The 13457-nt window shown below is 51.6% G+C and overlaps 1 protein-coding gene across 3 annotated transcripts in view; it reads left to right on the top strand.

The window, feature by feature from the left end:
* Positions 1-13237, top strand: part of ST8SIA5 (ST8 alpha-N-acetyl-neuraminide alpha-2,8-sialyltransferase 5) — a gene marked incomplete at both ends in the record, with an annotated part of 67305 nt that extends 54068 nt beyond the window's left edge. For all 3 annotated transcript variants that reach the window (XM_082641182.1, XM_082641181.1, XM_082641180.1), the window contains 5 exons: positions 2964-3050; positions 6447-6591; positions 10705-10817; positions 11594-11686; positions 12769-13237. In XM_082641182.1, coding sequence (XP_082497308.1) covers positions 2964-3050; positions 6447-6591; positions 10705-10817; positions 11594-11686; positions 12769-13237 — 907 coding nt within the window. The remainder of the gene's footprint in view (positions 1-2963; positions 3051-6446; positions 6592-10704; positions 10818-11593; positions 11687-12768) is intronic.
* Positions 13238-13457: the final 220 nt, after the last annotated feature.

The raw sequence follows: 13457 nt of genomic DNA, 5'->3' as shown, positions 1-13457 counted from the left end.
ATAATATTTCATTGTGTGTATATAATACATTTTCTTTATCCATTCGTTCATCAGTGAACATGTAGGTTGTTTCCATATCCTGGTTATTGTGAATAATGCTGCAGTGCACATGGGGGTGCAAGTATTTCTTCAAGCTTCTGATTTCAATTCCTTTGGATATATACCCAGAAGTGGGATTGCTGGACCGTACAATAGTTCTATGTTTAATTTTTTGAGGAATCTCCATACTGTGTTCCATTGTAGCCACACCATTTTACATTCCCACCAACAGTGTATGAGGGTTCCCTTTTCTCTATATCCTCACCAATACTGGGCATCTTTTGTTCTTTTGATAATAACCATTCTAACAGGTATGATGTAGTATCTCATTGTGGTTTTGATTTGCATCTCCCTGGTGATTAGTGGTGTTGAGCACCTTTTCATGTACCCATTGACCATTTGTATATTTTCTTTGTAGAAATGTCTTTTCAAGTCTTTTGCCCATTTTAAAATCAGGTTATTTGATTTTTTGCTGTTGCATTGTAGGAGTTCCTATGTATTTTGGATGTTAACCCCTTATCAGATATATGGTTTGCAAATATTTTCTCCTGTTCGGTAGGGTTGTCTTTTTACTCTGCTGATTATTTCCTTTGCTGTGCAGAAGGTTTTTAGTTTGAGGGAGTCCACTTGTCCATTTTTGCTCTTATTGCTTGTGCTTTTGGTGTCGGTCGTATCCCTGTATGTTTGCTTCCCATTTGTAAGTTCTGTGTGGGCAGGGAGTTTTTCTGTTCACCACAGTATCTCCAGTTCCTGCCATATCGAGGAATTCAATACATAGTTATAGAATTTATTTGAACTCAGACTTATTGATTCATTCACTAATTATTGATATACTCAACAAATATTTACCACTCATCTGCTATGTGCCTTAGCACTGGAGTCACAGTCAGGCATGATCCCCTGCCCCAGGGTATTTACTATTTACTGGGAAATATCAGGCATAGGTAATGACAGGTTATGGGTTTTACAGAAGGGGAAAGTACAGGGGGCTGTGAGTCAGCATTGTCAAGACAGCTTAGTTTAACAGTAATAATAACTTACACCTGTAGGGCACTTTCCACGAGCCAGACACCATTCTTAGTCATTTATTGCATCGTCTTATTTAGTAGTCTCAACAAATCTGGGTGGGTGAGCAATAATCTAGTGTTATGCCCATTTTCTAGGCAAGAAAACTGAGGCTCAGAGCAGTCACATAGCCTGCCTGAGGTCCCATAGTTAGGAAGTGCCTAAACTGGGTCTGAGGCCCAACTACCCTTCTGGTTCCAAAATCTATGTACTTAGTCACTGTCCTGTATGACTTTTCCTGCAATCACCCCTCCCTGCACCAGTCATATACTCTCTCTGTAGGTGAGGCTTGCCTAGTTTGGGAACAACTGTTTCCCCCTCCAGTTAAACACAGGGGGACACAGCTCTGCAGAATGAACCTGTTTTTTTTTTTTTTTTTTTAACTTTACAGTTAAGTATTTGCCTTTTTTTGAAATCATGCACCTTTTTTGAAAGCTGATGAAAGCTTCAGATTTTCCCTAAGATGTGCACATGGGTGGACAGACAGGGGATTTTGCCTATAATTCAGAGGGTTCATAGGTTTCCTTAAGACCTTTGGTGGACCTCAAAGTAAGAACCACAATTAACGGTAGTTTTTTGATAACACTCAGCTCCTGGGGGCTTGTCACTTTCCCATTCATGACCAAACCAGAATGACCTTTAAAGGGCTCCCCTTGCACCAGTGTCCAAGACCAGCCAGCATCTGAACCGGGCCACAGCCAGGTAACCCTGGACAACTGTATAATGCCTAAGTGTAGGATGGGGAATGTGGGAGGTCAGGAGACAAAAGTCATGGCTCTGCCTTTAAGGAACTTATGGTCTGTCCAGCATCTCCCAGCATTCCTGAGAACTCCAGTCAGAGGCACCGCTCAACGGGAAAAGGGTTCCATGATCCAATTCTTTTTGCTGGTTTCAGTCAAAGGAAGAATCCTGCATGATTTAGACATTCCCTTTCCAGGGAGGGCTTTGGGACGTCACAATGCTGAGATGTCTAAACCCAACTGGCATAAAGCCTTGCAGATGGTGGTTCAGACAAAAGGCTTCTCACCTCTTCCTCTCTCTCGCTGGAAATTGTGATCTGCCCTTGAGAAAAGAGAAAGAGAAGGGCATTGTGCCCTTGTAATGAGCCCTACTGTGTGCTGAGGCACAGTGTGGGGTGATCTACAGACCTTAGGGAAGTGGCCTTACACCCTCTATAGACAGCTGTTCCTGGGAGAACTGTGAAGGCCCTTGGGGGTGGGCACGTGAGGAAGGTGTTTTAAAATGTGCCGGGATTTGTTTTGATCACATATAGTAAGACACACAGACATGCAAAAGGCTATTGTGAAGGAAGACGTTCTTATGCTCACAGATCCCTAGAGACAGGAGGCGTGGCACACCATGCAGGGACACATGGGGAAGCACCAGGGTTGGTCAGGAGGCAAAGGGATGAGGGGAAAGCAGAGGTGAGACCCTTGATTGTGGTTTTCGTGGAAAGGAATGGACAAGGCAGGATAAAAAGGTTCACGACTGGCTAGTTTGAATAATTGCAGTGGGCTCTGGGCATAAGGGCTGCCCCTGGTTGTCTGATCCCCAGCTCTGGGCTGATGCGGGCAGGGACTAGTGGTTCTGTTCATAAAGAAGGTGGTTGAAGGTGTGGGCTCTGGACTAGCTGAGGCGTGTATGGAAGGCATGCTTGCAGGAGAGTGGTTGGCTATCTCTAGGAATTCACAAGGCCCCAGATGCCAGAGAATCAAGAGTACAGCAAATTAGAAAATACAGTTAATACAAAGGACCAGCCCAGGATCTGGCATAAGGGGGGACAGGAAGGGGGCATGTTTGGGGATGGTGACGTTGTCCAGCCTGGCCCTTTCATGCAGTCTCTGCTCTCCACTCCCAAGGGTGAAGCAGTTGGAGCTGTTCGACAGGTGGAAGAGCCTCCAGATGTGCAAATGGGCGATGGACATCTCTGAAGCCAACCAGTTCAAGTATCTATGACTCGTCTGTGCTCCCCAGCCCTTCTGCTCATATGGTCCTCCCGGCCACCTCTTCAGATCTCCCTCGTCCTGAAAGGCCAGCCCCCAGGGACATCTTCCCCAGAGCTGGCTCTGATTGGGCTTTGGAATCCGGGAGTGGGGAGGTTCTGACTCAGCAAACAGGCTGAGGCTGGCATCTTGCTGGGTGTTGTCCGCCATGTCCCTGCCTTTAGTCCTGGCAGCAGCCCTGTGTGGTCAGTGTTATCGTCTCCAGTACAGCCCCTGACGGTGAGGTGAGGTGTTTGAGGTCTCCAGGAGGCCCATGCGTTCAGGTACATTAAGCATCTTCCATGGCCTTACCCCGTTCCCCACCCCGCTCCTTGGGCAGCTGCTCTAACGTAGCAGTCCTCTCCTTCTCAGAGCACTTGGGCTTCTACAGCCTAGACCAGCCACTGGAGCCCTGCTGTAGCTTATTCCCTAACTGCTCTCTAACCGAAACTGACAGGTTCTAAGCTCCCAGGAGGCAAAAGCTGTATCTTAATGTTCTCCTGTCTTTGAGAGCCTAGCAGATGTGCAGACAGTCTCTGTGATTAGTGGTGAGTTATAGGGGCCTCTCCACTCTAAAATTCTAGGAGTTAATGGTATGTTTTTAGTGCAGGGTAGACCTTATTGGATGGAATTGACAGAATCCTGGGAACGTGTGTATAAACTGGATTTTAGCAACTCAGGCTGCAGTCTGAATGTGCTGAAGAGCCATCTGCATGAAGGAATCCTACACAGGAAGCTGTGAAAAGCAAATAACACTAAGTATTTTGTATTTTCTGTATAAGTCACTTGTTCCAGTTTGTTGCAGTTCTGGGCCAAGTTGAGAGGCAGTTTTAAGTGGCACGTTTTCGGAACGTGCTGCAGGTGCCAGCAGCCCCCAGCCAGATGCCTCTAGGAGACGGCAGAAACCCAGCTAAGGCCCGGCAGTAGTTTGCAGAGACCCACGTATCATAGACTAGAAGGTGGGCAACAGGTCCAAGGTCTGTGCTGTAAATGCAGCCCCAATTCCACCTTTAGAGCGAAGCGATATTGCGGGTGGTGCATGACGGGGAGGCCCAAGCACACCGAGGGCACACTGATAAGCGCTCAGCGTGGACGAGGTCAGTGAGATGCCAAAGGATGTTGTCCAGGCTGAGAGCTGGACAGAAGCCTCGCCAGTGGGATTCACATACCTAAGGAAATAATGTAGCAACGGGAAGATGACGTGGCAAGAGAAAAACCAGGATCCGTGGGGGAGCCTTTGGCATGGATCAGCCAGCACGATCCGGGCAGAGGCTCTGGGGGAGCTGAGACCTTTCTGGCGGTGGGGGAAAGAGAAGTGACATCCAGTCTTGCTATGCTCTGAATGGGAAAAGCTTCAAGGCCAGTTGGTCGTCCCCCTTTGCTCTCATTACAAGCTCATTGAATGATGATGAGATTCTTAATTTAGGCGCAAGAACCTGGTGCAGTGAAGTGGGGTGGGATGGGGGAGTGTGCTAGAACACAGGCATGAGCATTCCAGTGACAGGAAAGGAATCCTGTAACAGAGGCCCTCCCCCGCCCTACTGCTTACACATGGACACGCTGGCACTCTGGTTTATATATCAGTCACTCGTGAGCTTGGTTAGTTTGAGTCAGTCTCCCTCACTTGGGTACTCACCAGTGGGCTGACAAAATGGAGTTTCTGGACCAGCCAGATGCTGGTTTATAATGCTGACCTATGGCTCCTGCCTGGCCAGGCCTCTGGCCTTGCCCCTGGGAAGACTCAGTCACATTTTAAAACCCAACCCTCCCCAGGAAAGGCCGCTCTCTATGGCCGGCAGCCAACTGATCTCCCCAGTGAAGTCCCTGCAAGAGATAAAGTCACAAAAAATAATGGGTACAGCCTTCCTGGCTTTGGCAATCTGGAGTCACAGGATTACAGAGGGTCAGAAGAGCCAGCCCCTGCATTCTACAGTTGAGGAAACGGAGGCTCAGAGAGGGGAAGAGACCTGCCCGAAGCCCCACAGCTGGTGGGGGCTGAGCAGAAACTAGAAGCCAGGCCTCTTGACGCCAGGTTGGCGGCTCAAGTTTCCATCCCACACCTTCGGTGTGGATTTTCCAGAAAGCTCGTCCTCAACTTTAGTTAGTGGTCCTCATCCCGACTCCATGGAGATGGTGTTCCATTCCTCCCAGGGCTGCCCAGAGGCTGGATGTAACTGTGCCCAGAGCCAGCGTTGGGCGATGAAGGCCAGTGTGTACTGGCCCCCTGCTGCTGTTTGTGGAGAAAGTGGGTCCTCGTGGGCTCACAGCCCCCTGTGAGAGGGTGGCATTTTGCATCCTTTGTCAAATCCAGCCCCTCTGCAGCCAGGGTGGGGCTTTGGGTCCCCAGGATAGGGGAGCAGGATGTGCCTAGGATCTGACCCCATCACCAAGCCTTGCAGGCACCCTGGAAGAATACACTGCCGGGCGGAACACCAGCTGCAAAGAAGAGAAAATCAGGATTCTCTGGCCTGGCTAGCTCCCAAGCCCGCCTCACAGCCCCACTCTCCCTTGAAGGCTGTTTTTTTTAAGCCTCCTTGCATCGTCTGAGCTTTAACCTTTCTGTAGCTCATGCTTGAGTGTTTTTGTCAGTGAAAACCACAGTGATTTTCTTGTTTTTAAATAATGAACTCCTTAAAACTTTTGGAAGCCAGGTTCCACTTTCTGCAGGCAGTCATCCAGTATCAACCCACCAGCCCAATTTCTGACCCTCCCCTATTCCTAAGACAGTTTGTAAATCACTGAAGTGGCACATTTCTGTTGACTGTGTATGTCTTGCTTTTTGACCCCATCAGACAGGGTTAGCCTTGTCTAGAGTCAGATATGGGGGCCAAGAACCAAGGAAGAGCTCTCATGCCTGTGTTTTCCTTTAGAGCTGGATAAGGAAGCATTTCTGGGAAGTAGTAGAAGGCTTAGCGGCTCTTGTGAAATCTCATGTGGGGGATGCTTCAGCCCGCAGTTGGCGGGACTTGGTAGTTGACCCCCACGTATCTGGCATTGTGCAGGGTCCAGAGAGGCAGGGTCCCTGCCACGCAGGGGCTTTCGCTCAAGCGGAGAGGGAGTTGACAGATGATGAAGCGAGTGATGCCCAGTCTGTTCTCTGGGCCTTTAGAGGCCAGTGCGGCCAGTGGGGACAGGGCAGCTGGGAGCTCACAGAGGGAGACCAGGCTGGACCCTGAAAGGCTTGGGCATTGGGAGGAGTGTTGAAGCAGAGGTGCGGGGGGCAGGGGAAGGGGTGGGTGGGAAAGTATGGTGCTCCCTGGCCTCCCCAAGGGACCTCAGTTCCATGACCCCTCTGTTCTCTGAGAGGCTCTGCCCTGCCCTGTGTCACTGGTCTCTCTCCGTTTATCTCCTGCCCGGCAGGTCCACTCTGTCCAGGTGCTGCAATGCCCCCTCCTTCCTCTTCACCACCCAGAAGAACACGCCCCTGGGGACGAAACTCAAGTATGAGGTGGACACCAGCGGCATCTACCACATCAACCGGGAGATCTTCCACATGTTTCCCAAGGTGCTGCTTTAGGCAGGGCGGTCTGGGTGGGACAATGGAGCTGACCCAGTAGGGCCCTCTGTGGCCATGCCCGTGTGGCGTGGCATCACTCAGCTGTGCCCTGCACCCAGCTGTCCTGGTCCTGGCTTGCCATTCTCTTAGGCTCAGTAGACCGTCCTCCGGGGTTCCTGGGGGTTCTGTCTGAGCACAAAGAATGCCAGCTGGCTGTTATTTGAATGACTTTTGGCAAGAAAGTGGTTGTGAAGTTTTGGTTATTGCCTTGCTTGCAAAGAACATCCCGAAGCTATCTGGGAGCAGGATTAAGCATTTGTCCCCAACCCGAGGGAGGCACAAGAGCAAAACTGTACATGCCAAGGTTGTGTGCACAAGAAACCGCAAACCATACAAAGTAAAGCACTGAAAGATTGATCTCGTATTGGCTGACCTTGGGCAGTCCTTTTTGTCTTTCAAGGCTTCACTCTCACTGTCTGTAACACTGGGGTTTGGACTAGGAATAGGTTTGGCTGCTTAGAACAGAAAATCTAAAATATCAGAGACTTAAACAAGAGAGACGTTTATTATTATTTTTTCCTTCACCTATGAGAAGCCTGGAGGGAGGCTGTTCATTCAGGGCCAGCACGAGGCTTCTTGGCCAGGGGGACCACAGAATGAGTGACCCACGTGAGCAAAGTGCTCAGATCACAGAACCCAGGCGCAGGCAGGCGCTTCTGGCCTAATCGTTGCACCAGACCCTTGGAGAAGGGACCCTGGAGCCTGTATGTTCAGCGGATGAGGACGGTTACCACCTGAAGAGGAAGGTTCCATGCAAGGTGTTTATAGGCACCCCCGGAGAGTGCCAGCCCAGGGCAGGGTTTAGTCGGTCCAGTTTGTAGAACTGCTGGTGTTCTAGCAAACTAGGGGGCGGGGCGGGTTTAGTTCTGGCTGGATGAAATGTGAGGGGCTGGGCTGCCCTGCTCTGGGGAGTGCTAATGAAGCAAAGCCCAGGGGTTCCCTGCATTCTTTTTTTTTTAAATTAAAAAATTTTTTTTATTACTTTCTGCTTTATAACAAAGTGAATCAGTCATACATATACATCTGTTCCCACATCCCTTCCCTCTTGCGTCTCCCTCCCTCCCACCCTCCCTATCCCACCCCTCCAGGCGGTCACAAAGCACTGAGCTGATCTCCAAGTGCTATGCGGCTGCTTCCCACTAGCTATCTACCTTACGTTTGGTAGTGTATATATGTCCATGCCTCTCTCTCGCTCTGTCACAGCTTACCCTTCCCCCTCCCCATATCCTCAAGTCCATTCTCAAGTAGGTCTGTGTCTTTATTCCTGTCTTACCCCTAGGTTCTTCATGACATTTTTTTTTTCTTAAATTCTATATATATGTGTTAGCATACGGTATGTGTCTTTCTCTTTCTGACCTACTTCTCCGAGCACCAGAGTGCACTGGTATGACTGGGCCTGGGGGGGGGAGGGGAGCAATGGATAGGAGCTGGAGGTGGACGGGTGTCAAACATACCCTCCCATAGCAGCGCTGGAGGACGATGGGGTGTGAGTCGTCTTTACGAGGTGGGTCTTTCAAGGCCTGGAACGTGAGACTGGTGACAGCAGGTGAACTTGCAGGTAATGCCAGTGGGTGACACACAGCTCAGGTATAACATATGGATGCAAGGAGGGCCGTGGGGATGGGCCACTGAGGCCCAGGGAAGTGGAACAGGGGTTGCCAGATATGCAGGCCATATGGTCTATGTCACAGCTACTCACCTTTATCGTTCTAGCATGAAGCAGCCACAGACACGAGTAAGCAACCGAGTGTGGCTGGGTCCCAATAAAGCTTTAGTTCTCATTAGACATTGAAATTTGAATTTTATATGTTTTACACATCACAAAGTATTCTTTTTTCCCACCCTTGAAAAAATATAAAATCTATTCTTAGCTTGCTGGCTGTACAGAAATAGGTGGTGGGTCAGATGTGGCCCACAGGCCGTAATTTACCACCCCTGAATTAGAGCATGTGATATAGAAGTATTTCCCAAACTTCCCTAAGGTGAGTTTTTTTTGGGGGGGTTGAAAAATATGCAGCTTCTTGGGCTCCTACCCCGACCCTGAAGATTCTGATTCTGTGGTGCTGGGATGGAGCTAAGGATGTATATTTTCAGAAAGTACCCAGGTAGTTTTTGATTTACAGAAGTGTGAGAAACACTGACATAGAACATAAAAAGCCCTTGATGATCTCTCCAAAAAGGACTTCGTTTTTATTCTTTCTCTGGTCAAAGTCAAACAGTGCAGTTCCCCCCACTGACCATGAGACGCCCTTGTTTTCCCCATCCCGGTTCCCGGAGCTTGTCCCTCCAGGGAAAATGTGCCATGAAGAAGGACAGTCTCCCACAGACAGGTGCAGCATCTCCTTTGGATTTAGCCTAATTGCTGATGATCCCATTGTAGTGGGATTTTCCGTGATGCTTGTCTGGCAGTTGGTTCCAACGTAAGCCCCAGGTGCTGACCAGGGCCAATGTCATGCGGGTGTGAGATAGGAGGAAAGCTGCCCGGCAGCCTCTGGGTGACAGAGATGGAGGGTAACTTCAGGGCCATCCCGTAATAACCACCTGGTCCCCTTGCAGAGACACCTCTGCGCCAAGCACTGCAGTGGATAAACTTTTCGTCTACTCCAGTGGTTCTCAACGTGGGGGGCAGGGAGGTGGAGACATTTTGTAACGTCTGGAGATGCTTTTGCTTGTCATGACGGGAGGGTGCTCCTGGCATCTAGTGGGAAGAGGCCAGAGATGCTGCTACACATTCTACAGTGCACAGCCAGCCCCCGCAACAAGGAATGAGCTGCTCCAAAGTCTCAGTAGTGCCAAGTTGAGAAGCTCTGCTTTACATCATCTCAAATGTAGAGCCACAGGAAATACACGTTACTATTCTTATTTTACAAATTACAAAGTTTAATTTGTAATAAATTTTACAAAATTTACAAAACCAAGTCACCGAGAGCTCAAAACACTTGTCTGTGGTTTCCTTACCTCATTGTGGGGCAAAACCAGGATTGAACTGGGTCTGTTGACTAAGGGTGCCCAATCCTGGTTTGACCAAATATAAGTCCTGCATCCCAAGCAAAGTGCCCTAGTCCTGAGCCAGCTGGGATGGTTGGTCACCCTACCCTGGACTCCGGGTCTACACTCGTGCCCTGAGCCTGCCTGGTCCCACCTGCCTCAGGATGCCCACGAGGCCTAGAATGGGGACGTGGCCTAGAACCAGGTCTCCTAATCAGACCAGTATTTGCTTTTTCCTGCCTACTTGCCTGTGGTCCCCTGGAAAGCATGCCCAGGGAGTCTTTGTGGGCAGCCAGCACCCAGACCAAGCTTACACCAGCAGCCGAGGTATGACCAGGTTGGAGCGCTGGGGGATGCTCCCTCCCAGTGCCCCCATGGCTGCCATCATTACTAGAGTGAGTCCTGGACGCCCTGCGCTCAACGCTTTTTCTTGACACAGATCCCAGTGTCCCTGTCTCTCACTGCTCCCCTGGTGTGACCTTGCTTGCCCACCCCTCGTCGCTTGTCTCTGCTGCTACCAAGTCCTGGCATCTGTCCCAGTCTATATGACCTTTCTATCCCAGGCCTGTGCCCTCCCCATGGAGCAGAGGGAGGGTCTGTACCTTACCCTGAGCTGAAAGGGGTGAGGGCTAGGGTTAGGGCCCTGGTCCCTGGTGGCTCTGCCACATATCTGCTGCTATCATCTCCCAGAAGGTCTGCATTAACCATTAAAATATGTGGACTAGAAGTAAAAGAAGCTGGGCTTCCACTGGGAAAACCAAAGGCAAGCAGGGTTAGCCATAACTTGTACCCTTGTCTTTCTGGAAACCGGAGGCATCCCAGGGCTTATTGAAAAAGGCTGTGGAGATCTGGCTTCCAGTTCTAGCTCATTCCTAATTGCCTGTGGAACTGAGAACAAAGCTTTTGACCTCTTTTTTCATTTGCAAAGTGGGGTAACCACTTTTCTCCCACATTGACTACAAGGCTGTCTTGTGAGGCTACGAGGAGTGGAGGTGGACGTGGGCGCAGAGGTGAGAGCACCAGATGAAGGCAGGGGTGGCATTGCCTCTGACAGCTGTGCCCCTGTCTCCCCAGGACATGCCCTACTACCGGTCCCAATTTAAGAAATGTGCCGTGGTGGGCAATGGGGGCATCCTAAAGAACAGCCGCTGCGGGAGGGAGATCAACAGCGCCGACTTTGTCTTCCGGTAAGAATTGCCCCGGGTCTCCACCTGCCACTTCTACCCCCATGGCCCTCCCCCTCCATGCCTGCCCCCTTTCTGGTTCCCCAGCCTGCTAATGCTGCCATTTACGTGATTAATCCCCACTCTCCACCCCTGCAGACCTCATGCTCTGGGTTGTCCCTTCCCCCTTTAGCTCTGTCCCTTGCAAGGGGTTGAATCTCTCAGGTCCTCAGTCTCCACATCTGCAGAATGGGAGCAAATAGCATAATAGATGTGAAGACACTGAGGACTCCCAGGGGTCATGCAGATCTGTTGGTGAGGTCATCTGGGCAGCCACCTCTCTGGTCGGGTTCCACTCCTCTGGAAGCACCGCTTGGAACCAGGGTAGTCTTGTGGCTGACACCAATATGAGCTTCACCCTGGCCTTACCTAAGCTAGACACTTGTCCTTGTATTTCTTCTTCCGTATGTAGAAGCCCTTCTTATCTCTTTGGGGATCCTCATTTACCTCTTTAGCCTGGGTGAAGAAGATAGGTTGAAAATGAGAACTTAAAGCAAAGAGACTTGGGTTGAGGCTGCAGTGGGATCTCATGGGTCGTGGATCTACAACCATTGGGTCACCCAGGGTTGGTGAGGGAAGGGGTTGAACTTGCCCTTCCATGCCCAGGCACGAAGATTCCACCCGGCTGGTTTCCTCTGTGTCCCTCTGCCCACGTGATCACCAGCCCTTTCCTTGCCACACCCCAGCTGCATCTAGAATGACATACCACATGCAGTCAGGCTGCCTCATCTCTTCTGCAGGTGCAACCTACCCCCCATCTCGGAGAAGTACACCATGGATGTAGGGGTGAAGACGGATGTGGTCACGGTGAACCCCAGCATCATCACAGAGAGGTCAGTGGCCCTCTTTCTAAACCTGTGCTGTCCAATATGATAGCCATTCATCATGTGTGGCCACTGGGCACTATCCAGATTGAGATGTGCCATCTGTAAGTGCAAAACACACACTTGATTTAAAAAATTTAACATGAAAAAGAGGATGGGCCATACCTCATTAAAGTTTTATATTGATTACATATTAAAATGATAATATTGGGGGTCACCTACTTCTTTCTACTTCTCTAAATGTGCTTCCTAGAACATTTAAAATTACATTTGTGGCCTGCATTATATTTCTTTTGGACAGCACTGGTCTAGACTCTCTTCCCCTAGAGATGGGCCAGAGAGCTTCCCAGTGTGTGACGGGGACAGGCAGCTCCCTGCACAGTGTGTCCGCCCGGCAGTGGGGAGAAGCCTCCTGCAAAGACCTCAACCCCACCTCCTGACTCCCCTCCTGGGGTTCTGTCTGGGAGGCCTGGGGGAGGGGCTAATGGGGTTAAAACTCCAACTGGGGCATAGTTACATCTCCAGGTCAGATGAAGGGTAAGAGGAGGGGGAGTGGTTAAATCCGGTCAGATGCCCGGGCACATTTACAAGGAGTCAGCTGAGTGAGGGAGCATTCAGAGAGGGGCGCAGTGAGCCAGCTGGGAGGGCTGTTCAGTGTAAAGAGAAAGGCGAGGGAGGGGAGGAAGGGCTCAGAGGACAGGCAGCTGGTTTGGTGTTCTTCACTGGGGGAAGGCAGTGACAGGTGAGTCCTTGGGGAAGGCAGGACAGGTGAGTCCTGAGGGCTCTAGGGAAAGCCTCCACTCCCTCGCCCCTTCCCCTCTGAGCCCGCCCCGGGCACTCTCAGCCGTATGGGTTCAGTATTACCCTTCCCCTTCAATGACACACTAGATAGTTGTCCCTTTGGGTCCAGATTGCCCTCTCCGGCACTCGCTTGCAAAACTATAACCGTCCCGGAGGAAGGCGGACATTCATCTGCTAAGTGACTGAGCCGTAAGAAGGCGGGGGTGGCCTCGAGAGGCTCCTACCCCAGGGTGCAGGGGTGGGGCAAGCGGAGGGTCCCGGGGCCCCGTCTCACCCTGCGCCCCCGCCAGGTTCCACAAGCTGGAGAAGTGGCGGCGGCCCTTCTACCGGGTGCTGCAGGTGTACGAGAACGCGTCCGTGCTGCTGCCTGCGTTCTACAACACGCGCAACACCGACGTGTCCATCCGCGTCAAGTACGTGCTGGACGACTTCGAGTCGCCGCAGGCCGTGTACTACTTCCACCCGCAGTACCTGGTCAACGTGTCGCGGTACTGGCTCACCCTCGGGGTGCGCGCCAAGCGCATCAGCACCGGCCTCATCCTGGCCACGGCGGCGCTGGAACTGTGCGAGGAGGTGCACCTGTTCGGCTTCTGGGCCTTCCCCATGAACCCCTCGGGCCTCTACATCACCCACCACTACTACGACAACGTCAAGCCCCGCCCGGGCTTCCACGCCATGCCCTCCGAGATCTTCAACTTCCTGCACCTGCACAGCCGCGGCATCCTGCGCGTGCACACGGGCACCTGCAACTGCTGCTGAGGGCGGCGCAGGCTGCCCGCCAGCCCGGCACCCGGAACCTCGCTCCTCCTCGCCCGCCCGCCCGCAGGGCAGGGCGAAGGCCTGGCGCTGAGGCTGGCACGCCCTCGGACGCTCGGCTTCGGGCTTGGGTCCTGTGGGCTGGGAGGCTGGGCTGGGGGCCGGGCAGAGTCAGCTCCGTGCCGAGCGCCCCCCACCTGCGTACGGGTAGCGCACTGCTGGG

Source organism: Mesoplodon mirus (assembly GCF_964341445.2).
Source record: "Mesoplodon mirus genome assembly, chromosome: 13".
NCBI lineage: Eukaryota > Metazoa > Chordata > Mammalia > Artiodactyla > Ziphiidae > Mesoplodon > Mesoplodon mirus.
Note: the sequence above shows the minus strand (reverse complement) of the source record. Positions and strands in the feature narration are given on the sequence as shown.